The sequence below is a fragment of the Oncorhynchus keta genome, chromosome 29 (genome assembly GCF_023373465.1).
Source record: "Oncorhynchus keta strain PuntledgeMale-10-30-2019 chromosome 29, Oket_V2, whole genome shotgun sequence".
Classification (NCBI taxonomy): Eukaryota; Metazoa; Chordata; class Actinopteri; order Salmoniformes; family Salmonidae; genus Oncorhynchus; species Oncorhynchus keta.
Window position 1 is genome coordinate 41,273,090 of NC_068449.1, and position 19,335 is coordinate 41,292,424.

Sequence of the window (19,335 nt, forward strand, 5' to 3'; positions counted from 1 at the left end):
ACATGTAGCCTAGGTACATCTGTGTCATGTCGATTGCACATTATGTTCTCAATTCTCATAAAGCTTCAACATGAGATCCTGATTAGATCACACTCTGGACATGTTAAAGACCACCTTGAAGGGTTATTAACAATGTAGCCTATTTTGTCATACCAAAAACTTGCAAATCCTGGTTGTGTTGGTTGTTAGTTGTCCTGGTTGTGTTGTTTTCGAGCATTGGCTTGTACCTTGTTGTACATCCATAGTCTACATGTGGCTTGATGTCAATGTAGCCGTTAATGCCGCAAGCTAGTTGTGAGTAGGTTAACTTTAGGGCAGTATGTAGATTTCATCATTTTGATTTCATCTCCAGGATCAGGCTGGCAAAGTGAATGGCCTTGGGCTGTGCTAGGCTATATATTTTTGACACTGGCTGTGGCAAGCCTCCTAACTCACTGGGTACTCATCAGTCAGTGTTTTTTTTTGGAGGAATGTAGCTCGCATAAGACATCGCCTGTCTCACCTTGGAGCAGGGCTTTGTTTAGGGAAATGTGGCGCCAGACATTTGACCGCCAACATTTTAATTTACAGGACATTTCAGAAATGTGCCGGCCTTGCGCTATTGCGCAATCTGACAGATTTTCCACTCAAAGGCTCTGTATCTATGCGTGTGATAAGACAGCTTACATAATGAATATACTGTACACACGCACCAATTTAATTCCAATAAATGATACTAATTCATCTATAGACCGATAAGAATGACCAGTCAAATATATTTCCGTAGACTGATATTTCCATTCATTAATTGGCTATAAAGCATTATTTCGTAATGGATTTTTTTATTCTTCTCCTGGACAATTGGCCAGTGGCAGTTTTATTTATTGGCCTTTCAACAAAAATGTACAGACAAAAGCCCGCTATTGGCTAATAGTAATTATCTACCTCAGATCAGCCATCTTGTTTGTGTTTATAAATCAGTGGTGTTTGTGTGTGAACTGATTCGGCCTGTGTATTTCATAGGCTTGTCCTTCCAAATGCTTTTAGACAATTGTCACAAGGCACATGCCAGCAGTGTCCGACATCCACTGCAAACAGCCTCTCTTTTTCCAAGCCCTTCATGTACTTAATGCCCTGTGACCACAGCATGCACTTTCTCCCCTTCACCTCTCCCTCCTCCCTTCCTTTCCCGTTGTCCTTTTATACCTCTACACAGCACACCGCATTGCAGGCCAGCGATGCAGATCCCTAGGATGCTATAAGCGGCGGCAGCAGTTGGCTGGCGGTGACTGGTATGAGAAGCTGTTAATAATGTGAATAACCACCCCTAGCCTGAATATATTCATGGCCTATTTTATTCTCTCCGTTAATGACTGGGGGAAGCTGCCAGTGTACAATGCCTCTCAACTCGTAACCACCCGCAAAGAGTCTGTTTGAACTAAATTCAGAACCTGTGCAGGTGGGATAGCGTGCTTCAGGGATGGTATATGTTCAGTGTCCTTTTTTTTTCTTGGAAAATGGTGTGTGTGTTAGCGTGTGTGTCAGACCATTGAAGAATAAGACATTTTAACATATGCAAGTCTTTTTGAACATGAGTCTGGAGTAGGACAAGGGTTTTATGGCAGAAGATGCATATTATAATAATTCAAATGTTTATCATGATAATGATATGAAGTGCGATAGATTGGATTCTATTGGACACGTTGAGTTTATATAGCTTCCACTCGAATCCATTATATCTCATTAGGAGCCTATACTGTTGGCTTCCATCATTAGCAGGGTTGGGGTCAGTACCATTTCAATTCCAGTCAATTCAGAAAGTAAACAAAATACCTATTCCAAATATGACACATGACACCACACGATATATTGCTCATCCCTACAGGAAGTTGGGCCCAGTGTAGCCTGTTACTCAGTGAGGGACAGTGTAGGACACCAGAACTGAAAGGACAGCAAGCAGTGTTTCGAGTCTGCTTTATGATATGAGTCACCTCAACAGGCACCACCAAAAAAGACATACAAACATTCTGCAGTCCATAACATTCGCTACATCTGTACACACTGTACAATCCAGTAAGTCCCCAGTAGTAGCCATCCACTGTGCCTCTTTCAACTCTCTCTCCCACACCTCCCTGAGTATGTGAGGCGGGATCCCAGCTGTTGAAAGCTTGGACAGGAAACTGACAATCTGGAACTGATGGAGAGACCTCGCCAGCTTCCAGCTTACCCTCGCCAGCCAGCATGTTATCCGTCAAGAAGTGTGAAAACGTGGCTTCTTCAATGTGTTGATTTGATTCTTATCACCCAGGGAGGGGTATGTGTGTAGGGTAGTCTTTCAGCCCATGTGTTGCGTTTGAGTTTCCATGTGTGTTCTGGTGATGTTAGTGGGAGTTGATGTATACTTGGGTCTGTTTTTATTGGATGATGATTGGCGTTGATGTTGATGACACACTTAAAACCCAGAGCTCCCTTTTCTGACTTCAGCATACTTGAGCATGCCAACTTCATGTATCATTGTGAACCCCTCAATCTACACCTATATTGTTAAAGCTAGTTAGGGTTCCATCTCTGTCTCTGCTGTCAACTCACTGAACAGCTGTGTCGGCCCTCTGTCAACGGGGCCAGATCAGGTTCTCCTCCTCACACACTACAGCTGCCGGCTCCCTGCTGTGCAGCCCTCCTTCATAGTGCTCATTAGGATTGGACGTGACACACACACACGGCCACCACAAACAACACACTGGTCGCAGCAGGGTGGCAGAAATGACCTCATACTAGCTGTCATATAGTGTGTCATTGAGAGAGAAAGCACATGTTCACTTGTTGATTTTTGGTGAGAGTGGATGTGAGAGAGTAAGGGATAGGGTGTGTGTGCATGTTTACTAAACAAGTTCCCATTACAATATGTTGTAGGCTGTGTGTGGGTTTCTTTTTTAAAATGCTACCTCTATCTCATATCGGCTTCTTTTTAACCATAACCACTCGTCTCTATTTGTGCAACAAATCCGCTTTTAGAGCGCAAATCTGACCGTCTGACGCAGGTGACAAGACAATGTAACCCACTCACAGTCTCAGGTAGAAGGAGTAGGGTGAATGTGCCCTAAACTCTGATCTTGGGTCAGTTAAGCATTTTCCCCACAAATGGTTAAGGCTAGGATTAGGGGATGGAAAGCTGATCCTAGATCTGGTGGATGTTGCCATGGTCTCAGACAGACTACCCTAACTGATGTACATGGAATTGTCAGTGTTCCAGCCCACTCACTTATAGCCCAGGGCCCAGTGTTTCTCAATACTGGTCCTGGTGACCCAACTGGGTGCGCAATGCACAGTTTTGGTTTTGCCCTGGCAATAGCACACCACACTAACCTACCTGATCCCACTTATCAACTCATCATCAAGCCATGTGATTAGTGGAATCAGGTGTGTGCACCCATTAGGTTTCCCAGTAGGGCTGGGAATTGCCAGGGACCTGTATTGCGATGCTCGTGTTTCTCATGATTCTGTATGTATTGCAAGTTGATATTTAGATTGTATTGTGATTCAATGTTCCAAACAATATTGATCACTGCTTCAGAGAAACGAGAGCACGTAAGAAAACAAGTTTTGATCAGATAAAATTGCTGAAAACAAATGAGCTCCCTATTTAACCTTTTCACACGTACCAAAAAAAAGGGTTTGATCATTCTACAGCATATGCTTAAACCAGTGTGATTAGAATGTTTATTTAGAACGTAACAGTCAGCATTTGATTTAGCCACAGTTTTTTTCACGGAAACATTTTGCACACAACTTTGTAAGGACTATGTCCTGAATGTGACCAGTTTATTTTTGGATGCAATGTTCAGACACTCACAGAAATAGCACAGTATACACAATCATCCAAACCGGAAAATGTAGGCTACATTAGTCCTAGCGTTTACTAAGAAAAGATTGACGTAATACAAGCGGTCATATTTGGAGAACTTTTGGCTGACAGAAACCACAATATGAATTAGCTAATAGCAATTACTATTTATAGTTCATCACATCACAGGTGAGCTCAACGTTGATCGAAATAATTGAGTAAAACACTTTCAAAAAATCAAAAGTAATCCGGCGATGGGTAGTTTGTGCGCGCCGCCATTTTTGTTTTTTTCGCGTCAACCAAAGATAATAAAAGGAGACTATGAATTTGGTCCGTTTGTTGTATGCATGTTCAAGGGGAGGGGGGGGTCAATGATCATTCACTTCTGGAAGTTTACTCGAAGATTAGTGAATGATTCCTTCACCTCATTATAACATCTTTGCTCTGACAGATGTTTACGTGACACCCAGAATGCATTCTATAATGGAAACAAACATGGCGCCACACATAGCTGACAAATAGCTTAGCATTAGCTCATTATAATCAGTACAACAAAATACCCCAAAACTATTATAACTACTATTATACTATTATCCTAGGTTTCCATTACAATCTATGCAATAATCGGAATGCATTACTTGTCACCAGTACTTGAAAATGTGAATAAAACTACATACATTATGCTCCATACTAGGGTTGCACATTTTGGGGAATATTCAGAGGTGGAAACTTTCCGTGGGAATATATGGGAATTAACAGCAATATATGCAAGTTAATATTAATACCATTTAAATGTAGATGTCTTTTGCAATGGATATATTTACCACATCATATGGAGACCGAAACATACACCTTTTACCTTATAAGTAGACATAATTGCAAATGATTAAATCCTAATGAATAAATAAAACAATTTAGTTACGAATTTAACTTAAATTAAATGAGTTGACTCTTCACATGGGATGATTTCACTGAACAACAAATGAGAATATCGAATGATCCATTGCATCTCCCAAAAACGTTTTCAACATAAAATGATAACTAAAGCTTTAGTTTCTAGACTGTCTTCCTCTCAGGCTTCCATGTCTTCTCCCTGGACCTCCTCAATGTCCACGTCCTGAACATCAGACTCTGAGGCCTCATCTTCACTGTCACTTTCCAACCTGGTTGAGGATGGCTCGTTGTCAGGCTCAAAAAGCCTCAAATATGCCCAGATGGCCACCAATTTTTCAACCCTTCTATTGGTCAGCCAGTTGCGTGCTTTGGTGTGTGTGTTCCCAAACAAAGAGCAGTTGTGCTCTGAGGCGGCTGATGTTGGTGGGATTTGGAGGATGATGGAGGCAACAGGGGAAAGAGCCTCAGATCCACAAAGTCCCTTCCACCAGGTGGCTGATGAGATATGTTGGCACGACTGCCATATTGCATCTCCATCCCAAAGCCCTTGCTTGGAAGTGTACTTCGCCAGACTGCCAAGAACCTTGTCCTCATCCAGGCCAAGGTGGCGAGACACGGTAGTGATGACACCATGTGCCTTGTTGATCTCTGCACCAGACAGGATGCTCTTGCCAGCATATGCTGCGGCGTGTATGGGTTTCAGGCAGAAGTCTTCACGCTTTTTGATGTATTTCAGAACTGCAGTTTCCTCTGCTTGGAGCAACAGTGAAGTGGGCAGGACAGTACGGATTTCTTCTCTTACATCTGCAAGCAGCGTCTGAACATCCGAGTGGATGGCATTGTCTCCCTCAATCCGTGTGATGGCTACTGCTATAGGTTTCAGGAGTTTCAGGCTGCTTTACCGCTCTCTCCCAAAATACATCATCCAGGAGGATCCTCTTGATGGGGCTGTCCATATCGGCAGACTGTGATATGGCCATTTTTTGGAGAGACTCCTTCACCTCCAGGAGACTATCAAACTTGATGACAACACCTCCCCAACTGGTGTTGCTGGGCAGCTTCAATGTGGTGCTCTTATTCTTCTCACTTTGCTTGGTGAGATCGATTGCTGCTATAACTTGATGACCTTTCACATACCTAACCATTTCCTTGGCTCTCTTGTAGAGTGCATCCATTGTTTTCAGTGCCATGATGTCCTGGAGGAGCAGATTCAATGCACAAGCAGCACAAACAATGGGTGTGATGTGAGGGTAGGACTCCTCCACTTTAGACCAAGCAGCCTTCATGTTCACAGCATTGTCTGTCACCAGTGCAAATACCTTCTGTGGTCCAAGGTTAGGTTTAGGGTTAGGATCTTGAGAATCTGCTGTGTGTGTGATGGAAGAGTGCACTGCACACATGATGGTAGAATGCACTGTGTATGCAGAGGGTTGCATTTCCATTGAATTGAGGATAGTTTAACCAAAATATTCCACAAGACCTAGAATTGCCTTGTGTATCCCACAAAAAGGTTCACTGTTATAAAGCTAACTTTTTAGATGAGTTTAAGCAAAATTCCCAAAATGTATGGACAAATTCCAGAAATGTATCAGAAATTTTCAGACTTTTGCAACCCTACTCCATACATACATACATACATACATACATACATACATACATACATACATACATACATACATACATACATACATACTGTATGCTACAGTAGAAACAACAACACGGCATACAGAAAATAAGGCACTTACTTTGATAGCAACGTACACATGTCCAAAGTTATTATTTGTAATGAATACAACAATGCGAGCGCCAGTCAGAAAATGTGCCAGTTCTTTCAAGACTGCTCAAATGTCCTCATACTTGATGTGCGGAAGAAATGGAGTAGGGCTGTCCTCGAAGAGGTTAGTTTGTCCAGCTAAGGAAAGTCTTAAACATAAATAGTCCGAAACACTGAAATGGACTACTTCTGTGTGAATGAATGAGAAGGCAGAATACACTTCAATTCAAACTGTTAGAAAATCATTGGAAATTGACAAGTTGAAACAGCCTATAGATAATTAGCAGGTAGCGCGTGTTAACTGTCCTGTTGCGTAACAATCACATGAAAGATATTTGGAACAAGCTATGAAGGAAAAATAATGGTGTTTTTGTGCAGGGACAGCAAACCAGCGGAAAAATAATATTCCGACATCAATACGATATCATCAAATATGATATATGTAACAATCGATTTACGTTTGATAAATAAGATGCATAACGAATATACTATACACCCGCCAATTTTACAACATTGAAGTCTCCTTCACAACATTTGATTCAGAACTCTGATAGTTTAGAGTTTCAGATATGAAACTGAAGTAGATGTGTGTGATGTCTGATGTCCGAGAGCTATTCTTATTGAGCTCAGAATTAGAAACTACCACTTTCTGTTGTAACGGTGCCACTGGCGATTGTCTTCGTTGTTTTTGCCGCGTGCACCGACGCTCACCTGTAGTGCAATGCAGGGGCATGTTCATTACGGCATCGGAAAACTTTCTTAAACGTTATGCACTTTTTTATTCGTTGCAAATCTTTTTTTTTATGAGTAGCACGCTCAAGTGTCTCACAGATTAGTCTACATTTCGCCACCACTCTGGCTGCATTTTTATGCAGGAGAGTCAACATTTGCCAAGTCGCCCAAGCGCTCACTTGTTTCGAATGATAAGGTCCCATTGGAACTCATTGAGGTGATAGGCGTACGTGTATATAAATGTGTTCTTCTCTTTTTGTCTTTCTTTCGCCAGCTCCTCGTTCTACGTGCCGGAGAATGGAAGGCCGCTGCGCTTCCAGCCGCCATCGCTGGAGTTTGGGACACAGTGAGTTTTTCTCTCACTTCCTGGTTTCGAAGAAAAGGATTCATAAACATAAGCCAATGTAAAGACAATTGATAAATCTCGTGTTTGGAGCTGCTATAACCAACCACCTCGTTTTCGAGTACACATGGGTGCAAAAGACACCGACTCCAAATCACAATCCGACAGTTATAAGAGTAATGTGGAAAAAGCATTTGGAAAAGCATCGTATGACAAAATCAACAAAATATCTGTAATCTTTACCTAACATTGTCTGGATTATGTCACCGGAAGCCCCCAAGAAGAAGCAAAGCCATATAAAGTTATGATAAAAAGCCGTACAAGTGTAAAAGCTCTCTGTACAAAGCGGAGAGGGGCCTTTTAAATGCAGAGGAAGCCAAAGGAACAGACAGGCGACGACCATGAGCAGCTCTCTTCCCATCAGCCGAGCCGAGACTGAATAAGAGAGAGGGTCAGACCCAAGGGGAAATGTTTAGAACTCTGCTGTTTGGCTCCTTGCTCCCACCAGATTAGCGAGACTCTTTGTTGTGCTTGGACAGCCGTCCCCACTGCTACTATTTGCAGCTGAAAAAATGTATCCTATGACGTATATTTATTCATTCTTTTGAGCCACATTCAACACCCCCCAAGGTCTACGTTTATTTCCCATTTCATTTTCTTTATCTATTGCTCCAAGTGTCCAAGATATCTATTCGTTAATTAGTTCTGTTGCTAAATCTGAGAAATACCCCATTCCCATACTTTCGGTGTAGATTATAATGAACAAACTAGGAAACACTAGGTCCGACCTAGGATGTATCCTCATCCATACCTTATTGCTACAGACAACGGTTGCTATATGACTGAATTGTTTAAACATTAAAATCCCAAGCCCTTGTTTTGCCACAGTGGCATCAAGCGAAGCAGGCATAACATAACAAAAGCACACCAGCGCAAGGTGTTAAACTCAACCTCATCCCTGCCCACTAGCCTTGCTAGCCTCTCGCTAACTAGGCTAACCCAACGACCCAGTCATTTCAGCACTGGCAATATACAGTGTTGATTTGCAACATTAGCACACCCTCCTCTCTCTGTTTGCCTGGCAGTGCAGAGGGACCCAGGCATGCCCAAAGAGACCCGTATTGACTGAAGTTTTGTCCCAAATGTCACCCTCTTTCCTATATAGTGCACTACTTTGACCAGAGCCCAATGGCATCCTATTCCCTATATAATGCACTACTTTTACCAGAGCCATATGGACACACTATTCACGATGTGTAGTGCAGTACAATACTTTCGCAGTATTTACTGTCATCCCGTTGTTTAAACACACAACAAACCCCCTGTCCCCACTACAATGCAGGTCCCCAGTCATGTGTTATGAGTGGATAGGACAGGCAGTAGCTTCGCACAAAGTGGATGGAATTCTTGTCATTGCCATCAGCATTGATTTGAGGAAACATAGATTATATAAAATGTATGTAATTATAAAATAGGCTAAAACACATCTACAGTTGAAGTCAGAAGTTTACAACTTGGCCAAATACATTTCAACTCAGTTTTTCCACAATTCCTGACATTTAATCCTAGTAAAAATCCCAGGTCAGTCAGGATCACCACTTTATTTTAGAATGTGAAATGTCAGAATAATAGTAGAGAGAATGATTTATTTCAGCTTTTATTTCTTTCATCACATTCCCAGTGGGTCAGAAGTTTATATACACTTAACTAGTATTTTGTAGCATTGCCTTTAGATAGTTTAACTTGGGTCAAATGTTTCGGGTAGCCTTCCACAAGCTTCCCACAATAAGTTGGGTGAATTTTGGCCCATTCCTCCTGACAGAGCTGGTGTAGGCCTCGTTGCCCGCACACGCTTTTTCAGTTCTGCCCACAAATTTTCGATAGGATGGAGGTCAGGGCTTTGTGATGGCCACTCCACTACCTTGACTTTGTTGTCCTTAAGCCATTTTGCCACAACTTTGGAAGTATGCTTGGGGTCATTGTCCATTTGGAAGACCCATTTGCGACCAAGCTTTAACTTCCTGACTGATGTCTTGAGATGTTGCTTCAATATATCCACATAATTTTCCATCCACATAATTTCCCTCCTCATAATGCCATCTATTTTTTGAAGTGCACCAGTCCCTCCTGCGCAAAGCACCCCCACAACATGATGCTGCCATCCCCGTGCTTCACGGTTGGGATGGTGTGCAATTCTCCCCCTTTTTCCTCCAAACATAACAATGGTCATTTTGGCCAAACAGTAATATGTTTGTTTCATCAGACCAGAGGACATTTCTCCAAAAAGTATGATCTTTGTCCCCATGTGCACTTGCAAACCGTAGTCTGGCTTTTTTATGGCGGTTTTGGAGCAGTGGCTTCTTCCTTGTTGAGAGGACTTTCAGGTTATGTCGATATAGGACTTGTTTTACTGTGAATATAGATACTTGTGTACCTGTTTCCTCCAGCATCTTCACAAGGTCCTTTGCTGTTCTGGGTTTAATTTGCACTTTTCGCACCAAAGTACGTTCATCTCTAGGAGACAGAACGCGTCTCCTTCCTGAGCGGTATGACGGCTGCGTGGTCCCATGGTGTTTATAGTGGCATACTATTGTTTGTACAGATGAACGTGGTACCTTCAGGCGTTTGGAAATTGCTCCAAAGGATGAACCAGACTTGCGGAGGTCTTGGCTGATTTCTTTTGATTTTCCTATGATGTCAAGCAAATAGGCACTGAGTTTGAAGGTAGGCCTTGAAATACATCCACAGGTACACCTCCAATTGACTCAAATTATGTCAATTAGCCTATCAGAAGCTTCTAAATCCATGACATAATCTTCTGGAATTTTCCAAGCTGTTTAAAGGCATAGTCAACTTAGTGTATGTAAACTTCTGACCCACTGGACTTGTGATACAGTGATTTATAAGTGAAATAATCTGTCTGTAAACAATTGTTGGAAAGATTACATGTATCGTGCACAAAGTAGATGTCCTAACCAACTTGCCAAAACTATAGTTTGTTAACAAGAAATTAGTGGAGTGGTTGAAAAATCAGTTTTAATCACTCCAACCTGAGTGTATGTAAACTTCCGACTTCAACTGTATCTGTTTAACTTAATCACGTTAGGAAATTGAGTTTGACCTATCCAATGACTTCACATTGTACAGTAGCTCTAAAGGTTACTATCACGTGTATATATGTTTTGCTTGTGGTTATGATGACACTAGAATGAGGAAAGCTTGCACCTGCAGCTATTTACTTTTTTATCTGCAAACCTAGCCTTTAAGAGTGACATTTACAGAACTGTGGTGACACTGTGGTGACTATGTTGCTGGTCCCCCTTTTTATTACAAACACATCAAAATATTAAAAGGCTAAACAGAGAGCGCTAAGCGTAGCTCCAAAGGTCACCATAGACCTTTTTAATACCAGCCTGCGCTCAGTTTGTTGTTGTTTTTGGTTGATTTGAACTCCTTTGATGTCGGCCCCAGAGAAGTGTCAGATGAGCAAAAGTGCCTTCCTCGTTTCCAGGAAGTGTTAACTTGTCATCAGCAAAATGTTATAGGGTGAAGTTGCCCCCAGACACAGATCTTGAGTCAATTTTGAATTTCTCCCACAAATGTTTACGGTTAGAATTGGAGGAGGGGAAGCTGATCCTACCTAGAGGAAACATTACTATTAAGGGACAGTTCTACCTCATGCGTTGATGCTATGTCAATGTTGACACAACCGGAAACACTTTGCATTGAGTCGCACAGTTATGCCCTGAAATTACTCTGTAACTACAGTGGTAACTAGAATGTAATCATGGTAAAACTGCAAATGGGGTAGCAATGTCTAAATTGTACTTAAACTAAAGTTAGTTGTATAGTAGTTTACAAATGTCGATGTCTGAATGCTAGAAAGTATTTTACACAGATTAAACAGTATGATCATTAAACAGGTGCACCTTGTGCTTGGGACAATAAAATATACTAAAAAATGTGCAGCTTTGTCACACAACACAATGCCACAGATGTCTCAAGTTTTGAGGGAAGCGTGCAATTGGCATGCCGACTGCAGGAATGTCCGCCAAAGCTTTTGCCAGATAATTGAATGTTAAGTTCTCTACCATAAGCCGCCTCCAATGTCGTTTTAGAGAATTTGGCAGTACGTCCAACCGTACTCACAACCGTAAACCACGTGTGGGCGAGCGGCTAGCTGATGTCGACGTTGGTGACGGGGAGGTTATGGTATGGGCAGGCATAAGCTACAGACAATGAACACAATTTGCATTTTATCGATAGCAATTTAAATGCACAGAGATGCCACGACGAGGTCCATTGTCGTGCCATTCATCCACCGCCATCCCCTCATGTTTCAGCATGATAACGCACAGCTCCATGTCGCAAGAATCTGTACACAATTCTTGGAAGCTAAAATTGTCCCAGTTTTTCCATGGCATTGAGTTCATTCATGTTTGGAATGCTCTGGTTCAACGTCTACGAGGCTCTGGATCGATATGTTCTAGTTCCCGCCAACATCCAGTAACTTCACAGAAGAGGATTGGGACAACATTGCACAGGCCACCATCAACCGCCTGATCAGCTCTATGCAAGGGAGATGTCTCACTGCATGAGGCAAATGGTGGTCACACCAGATACTGACTGGTTTTCTGATCCATACCCCTTCAAATTGTTGCATGTTGCTTTTATATTTTTGTTCAGTATAGCTTGATGTTTACAATGCCTGGATAGAACAATGAGTGGTGCCTGTTATGTCCATCTCTCTCCATCTCTATCTCTCTAGGCCACTGGGGCTGCCAAGAGCTGAAACCATATACATACACAACCCCAGCCAGGAACTCCCAGTGACATTGCTGTCAATGTTTACATCCAGCAGACATTTTCACATGCCTTCGTTCCACAGAAGGGTGAGTGTGTGTGTGTGTGTGCCCTTCCTTCACTCAGACACCCTCTCCCTCTCTCACTCAACCACACCCATGTTCATCCAACTTCTCCCTACAATCTCTATTTTGCTTCCCTCTCCTCTTTCTCTCAGTTTGTTTATCTCCCTCGTGCTCTCTCTCTCTCTTTTTTCTCTCACTCACACTGTTTTTCTCTGCTCTCTCTTCTCTCTACTCCCCCCTCTTTCTCATGTCAGTCCCTTGGGCCACCAGTACAGCTATTTAAACATTCAAACTGCCATTGAAACCCACAGAATTTCCCTGCTCTGCTTAGAAAGTATACCAAGCACAACAGCATTGCATCACACTCTGACAACAGTGCATGTTACAACATTGCATATCAAATTTTCTCCTATCGATTTCACGTTGAAATTAGCTCACGATTAATTCACACAAGGCCTCATTCTCAGCATGATTCTTCAATATGCTGAGCTCTGCGCTCCCAAGTGGGGCAGCGGTCTAAGGCACTGCATCTCAGTGCAAGAGGTGTCACTACAGTCTCTGGTTCGAATCCAGGCTGTATCACATCCGGCTGTGATTGGCAGTCCCATAGGGCGGCACACAATATGCCCAGCGTCGTCCGGGTTTGGCCGGGGTAGGCCGTCATTGTAGATAAGAATTTGTTCTTAACTGACTTAAGAACAAATATATATAAAGTGTTGGAAGTTGTGTGCTCACCAGCATACTACTGAGAGTGAAGTCATGTATGAAGTCATGCTAGTATGGACATTGTAACATAGTCGTTGCCTTCGGTGAACCCTGACCCTGTGTCTTGTCTGCTTTCAGGTAATCCCACCCCGAGGGAAGGCCTCATTTAAACTCGTCTTCCTTCCGACAGAGGAGGGATTCATAGAAAACTCATTATTTATAAACACATCGGCCCATGGGGTGCTCTCTTACCAGGTCAGTAGTCATACGAGCATATGATACTAACACTACCCGTTCTGCTTCACAAACGGCTCTCTATTTAGTGCACTACTTTTCACCAGTGCACACATGACTCTGGTCAAAAGTAGTGCACAAAAGACTAGGGTTCTATTTGGGACATATGCCCTGACCCACAACCAGTTTTTTTTTTATACGGTCTAAAAAAGAACATTGTGTGCCCGGTGGAAGTTAGTTTTGCAACAGTTTTGCAACACAGGAAGTAACTGCTATGATGTGATATTTGGCACCCTTGACCCCTGACCTTTTAAAGACGCATCAAAGCAGATGGGTGTTAAGAGTGACATAAGCACTATTAATAGTTAATTAAGCATTAGTTCATGGTTCTTGGTAGGGAGATAAGGGTGCCTATGCCTAAATATATAGTGTTTATCAGTGAAAAGGGACAATTTACCCAATCATTAAATTACTTATGTTTCCATTAAATAAGCTATGGGTATTGTGATATTAAGATGATCCACCTCATGGCCTCTATTAGCATAAGCAATATTAGCATGCTACCTTGGATTCATTCACACTCTTTGTTTTGTGATTGAATATTCTATGGTCTAATCAGTCCCTTTAAAATGGCCAAGTAAACAAAACTTTTGAATTGCTCTCTCTTCTGACACATTAAATATCTCTCAAGGTAAAATAAGTAATTTTAGTCATTTATATGAACGGTCCCTTTAATAGTGATGTCCTTTCATTCAGGTTTTGGGGTTGGGTGTCCACCAGGGCTCTTTAAAGGGGGTCTATAGGAAGGACAGCATCCTCATATTCCCCCACATCCAGAGCATCAAGCTGAGCCAAACTCAGGTACGTCCATTCCATTCAACTTGATACACTTTATTTATTTCCCAACAGGCAATTGTTCCTGGACAAGAAAGTCAACAGACAACATGTGGTAACAGGATAGATATGTTTACCTCAACATGTACCATATTGCCACACACATATCAATCAAATGTATTTACAAAGCCCTTTTTACATCAGCCGATGTCACCAAGTGCTCTACAGAAACCCAGTCTAAAACTCCAAACAGCAAGCAATGCAGATGTAGAAGCACGGTTGCTAGGAAAAACTCCCTAGAAAGGCAGGAACCTAGGAAGAAACCTAGAGAGGAACCAGGCTCTGAGGGGTGGCCAGTCCTCTTCTGGCTGTGCCGGGTGGAGATTATAACAGTACATGGCCAAGATGTTCAAACGTCCATAGATGACCAGCAGGGTCAAATAACAATACTTACAGTGGTTGTAGAGGGTGCAACAGGTCAGCACCTCTGGAGTAAATGTCAGTTGGCTTTTCATAGCCGATCATTCAGAGTTAGAGACAGCAGATGCGGTAGCACTTCCGGTGAAGAGGTTACGGTTCCATAGCCGCAGGCAGAAGAGTTGAAACTGGAGCAGCAGCATGACCAGGTGGACTGGGGACAACAAGGAGTCATCAGGTCAGGTAGTTCTGAGGCATGGTCCTAGGGCTCAGGTCCATCGAGAGAAGAGAGAAAAGAGAGAGAGAACAATTACATTCGCACAGGACACCGGATAAGACAGGAGAAATACTCCAGATATAACAGACTAACCCTAGCCCCCCGACACAAACTATTGCAGCATAATTACTAGAGGCTGAGACAGGAGGGGTTGGGAGACACTGTGGCCCTGTCCAACCAGGCAGGATATAACCCCACCCACATTGCCAAAGCACAGCCCTCACACCACTAGAGAGATATCGTCAAAGATATGGCGGAGTATAGCCTACGGCGGAGTATAGCCTACGAAGATAATCCCCACGGCACGTACCCAAGGGGGGCTCCAAATCAGTGAAGACCAAATCAGTGAATCAACCCACTCAAGTGACGCACCCCTGCTAGGGACGGCATGGAAGAGCACCCGTAAGCCAGTGACTCAGCTCCCGTAATAGGGTTAGAGGCAGAGAATCCCAGTGGAGAGAGGGGAACCGGCCAGACAGAGACATCAAGGGCAGTTCGTCGCTGCAGTGCCTTTCCGTTCACCTTCACACCCCTGGGCCAGACTACACTCAATCATAGGACCTACTGAAGAGATGAGTCTTCAATAAAGACTCAAAGGTCGAGACCGAGTCTGCGTCTCTCACATGGATAGGCAGACCATTCCATGAAAATGGAGAAGAGGAGAAAGCCCTGCCTCCATCTGTTTGCTTAGAAATTCTAGGGACAGTAAGGAGGCCTGCAATGTTACGTAGATGGAAAAAAGCTGTCCTTGAAACAGTCTTAATATGTTTCTCAAAAATTAGATCAGGGTCTAGAGTAACGCCGAGGTGCTTCCCAGTTTTATTTGAGACGACTGTACAACCATCAAGATTAATTGTCAGATTCAACAGAAGATCTCTTTGTTTCTTGGGACCTAGATCAAGCATCTCTGTTTTGTCCGAGTTTAAAAGTAGAACGTTTGCAGCCATCCATTTCCTTATGTCTGAAACACAGGCTTCTAGCGAGGGCAATTTTGGGGCTTCACCATGTTTCATTGAAATGTATAGCTGTGTGTCATCCGCATAGCAGTGAAAGTTAACATTACGTTTTTGAATGACATTCCCAAGAGGTAAAATATATTGTGAAAACAATAGTGGTCTTAAAACAGAACCTTGAGGAACACCGAAATTTACAGTTGATTTCTCAGAGGACAAACCATCCACAGAGACAAACTGATATCTTTCCGACAGATAAGATCTTAACCAGGCCAGAGCTTGTCCGTGTAGACCAATTTGGGTTTCCAATCCCTCCAAAATGATGTGGTGATCGATGGTATCAAAAGCAGGACTAAGGTCTAGGAGCACGAGGACAGATGCAGAGCCTTGGTCTGACGCCATTAAAAGGTCATTTACCACCTTCATGAGTGCAGTCTCAGTGCTATGATGGGGTCATAAATCAGACTGAATTGTTTGTCTTCAGTAAGGCAGTGAGTTGCTTTTAACAAAAATGTTTTGACAGGAATGGGAGATTCGATATAGGCCAATTAATTTTTTTATTTTTCCTGGGTCAAGGTTTGGCTTTTTCAAGATAGGCTTTGGTACACATCTGGTGGATAGGGAGCCATTTATTATGTTCAACATAGGAGGGCCAAGCACAGGAAGCAGCTCTTTCAGTAGTTTAGTTGGAAGAGGGTCCAGTATGCAGCCATAAGGTTTCATCAGTGTGTCGAGAGATATAGGATTAAAGAATGATAGTGTCTCCCTTAATCCTAGGTCCTGGCAGTGTTGTGCAGACTCAGGACAACTGAGCTTTGGAGAAATTACGCAGATTTAAAGAGGAGTTTGTCATTTGCTTTCTAATGATCATGCTCTTTTCGTCAAAGAAGTTCATGAATTTATCACTGCTGAAGTGAAAGCCATCCTCTCTTGGGGAATGCTGCTTTTTAGTTAGCTTTACAACAGTATCAAAAATACATTTTGGATTGTTCTTATTCTCCTCAATGAAGTTGTAAAAATAGGATGATTGCTCAAGAAATGTGGGGTCTTCGTTACTGCATGGTACTGTCTTTCAAAGCTAGTCAGAAGACTTCCAGTTTGGTGTAGCGCCATTTCTGTTCCAATTTTCTGGAAGCTTGCTACAGGGCTCGGGTATTTTCTGTATACCAGGAAGCTAGTTTCTTAGGGTTGCGACTAGAGGTCGACCAATTATGATTTTTCAACGCCGATACCGATTATTGGAGGACCAGTTAAAGCAGATATCGATTAATCGGCCGTTTTTTAAAAATTTTAAATTTATTTTTTACATTTATTTGTAATAATGACAATTACAACAAAACTGAATGAACACTTATGTTAACTTAATATAATACATAAATTAAATCAATTTAGCCTCAAATAAATAATGAAACATGTTCAATTTGGTTTAACCTCTCTAGGGTGTCCCACCTGGCCAACATCCAGTGAGATTGCAGAGCGCCAAATTCAGAAATACTCATTATAAAAAATTCAGAAAAGATACAACTATTAAACATAGGTTTAAAGATGAACTTCTTGTGAATCCAACCACGGTGTCAGATTTTTTTTTTTTTTACGGCGAAAGCATACCTTACAATTATTTGAGAACATAGCCCAGCAGACAAATCATTACAAACAGTAACCAGCCAAGTAGAAGAGTTACACAAGTCAGAAATATACATAAAATTAATCCCTTACCTTTGATGATCTTCATATGTTTGCACTCAGAAGACATTTGTTTATTCAATAAATGTTCCTTTTGTTCGATAGTCTCTCTTTATATCCGAAAACCTCAGTATTGTTCGCGTTTTCTTCAGTAATCCACAGGCTCAAACGCAGTCACAACAGGCAGAAAAAAATCCAAATTGTATCCGTAAAGTTCATAGAAACATGTCAAACGATGTTTATATCCACCCCCAGGTTGTTTTTAGCCTAAATGATCTATAATATTTCAACCGGACAATAACGTCGTCAATATAAAAGGTTAACAAGAAAGGCACTCTCTCTGGTTGTGCGCATGAAAAAGCTCTGTGACACGGCAGGGTCCATTCATTCAGACTGCTCTTACCTCCTCATTTTTCAGAATACAAGCCTGAAACAATTTCTAAAGACTGTTGACATCTAGTGGAAGGCATAGGAACTGCAATTTGAGTCCTAAGTCAATGGATACTGTAAATGGCATTGAATAGAAAACAACAACAAAAGAATCCCACTTCTTGAATGGATTTTTCTCAGGTTTTCACCTGCCAAATAAGTTCTGTTATACTCACAAACATTATGTTAACAGTTTTGGAAACTTTAGAGTATTTTCTATCCAAATCTAATTATCTGCATTTCCTATCTTCTGGGCCCGAGTAAGAAGGCCGTTTAATTTGGGCATGCTTTTCATCCAAAATTCCAAATGCTGCCCCCTACCCTAGAGAAGTTAAATAATGCAAAAACAAAGTGTTGGAGAAGAAAGTAAAAGTGCAATATGTGCCATGTAAGAAAGCTAACATTTAAGTTCTTTGCTCAGAACATGAGAACATATGAAATCTGGTGGTTCCTTTTAACATGAGTCTTCAATATTCCCAGGTAAGGAGTTTTAGGTTGTAGTTATTATAGGAATTCTAGGACTATTTCTCTCTATACGATTTGTATTTCATATACCTTTGACTATTGGATGTTCTTATAGGCACTTTAGTATTGCCAGTGTAACAGTATAGCTTTCGTCCCTCTCCTCGCTCCTACCTGGGCTCGAACCAGGAATACATCGACAACAGCCACCCTCGAAACAGCGTTACCCATTGCTCCACAAAAGCTGCGGCCCTTGCAGAGCAAGGGGAACAACACCTCCAAGTCTGAGAGTGAGTGACGTTTGAAACAATATTAGCGCGCACCCCACTAACTAGCTAGCCATTTCACATCGGTTACACCAGCCTAATCTCGGGAGTTGATAGGCTTGAAGTCATAATCATGCTTTAAGCATTGCGAAGAGCTGCTGGCAAAATGCATGAAAGTGCTGTTTGAATGAATGCTTACGAGCCTGCTGCTGCCTACCACCTCAGTTAGACTGCTCCATCAAATATCAAATCATAGACTTAATTATAACATAATAACACACAGAAATACAAGCCTTAGGTCATTAATATGGTCGAATACGGAAACTATCATCTCGAAAACAAAACGTTTATTCTTTCAGTGAAATACGGAACTGTTCCGTATTTTATCTAACGGGTGGCATCTGTAAGTCTAAATCCTTCCTGTTACATTGCATGATCTTCAATGTTATGTCATAATTACATAAAATTCTGGCAAATTAGTTCGCAACGAGCCAGGCGTCCCAAACTGTTGCATATACCCTGACTCTGCGTGCAATGAACGCAAGAGAAGTGACACAATTTCAACTGGTTAATATTGCCTGCTAACCTGGATTTCTTTTAGGTAAATATGCAGGTTTAAAAATATATACTTCTGTGTATTG

The 19,335-nt window shown here is 42.0% G+C and overlaps 1 protein-coding gene across 9 annotated transcripts in view; it reads left to right on the forward strand.

Annotated features, from left to right (window-relative positions):
- LOC118362911 (transmembrane protein 131-like) overlaps positions 1–19,335 on the forward strand; it is a 99,546-nt gene that overhangs the window by 34,799 nt on the left and 45,412 nt on the right. For 8 of the 9 annotated variants that reach the window (XM_052486581.1, XM_052486579.1, XM_052486578.1 and 5 more), the window contains exons 4-7: positions 7,498–7,569; positions 12,335–12,458; positions 13,278–13,394; positions 14,130–14,234. In XM_052486581.1, coding sequence (XP_052342541.1) covers positions 7,498–7,569; positions 12,335–12,458; positions 13,278–13,394; positions 14,130–14,234 — 418 coding nt within the window. The remainder of the gene's footprint in view (positions 1–7,497; positions 7,570–12,334; positions 12,459–13,277; positions 13,395–14,129; positions 14,235–19,335) is intronic. The other variant, XM_052486582.1, reaches the window with a different exon arrangement.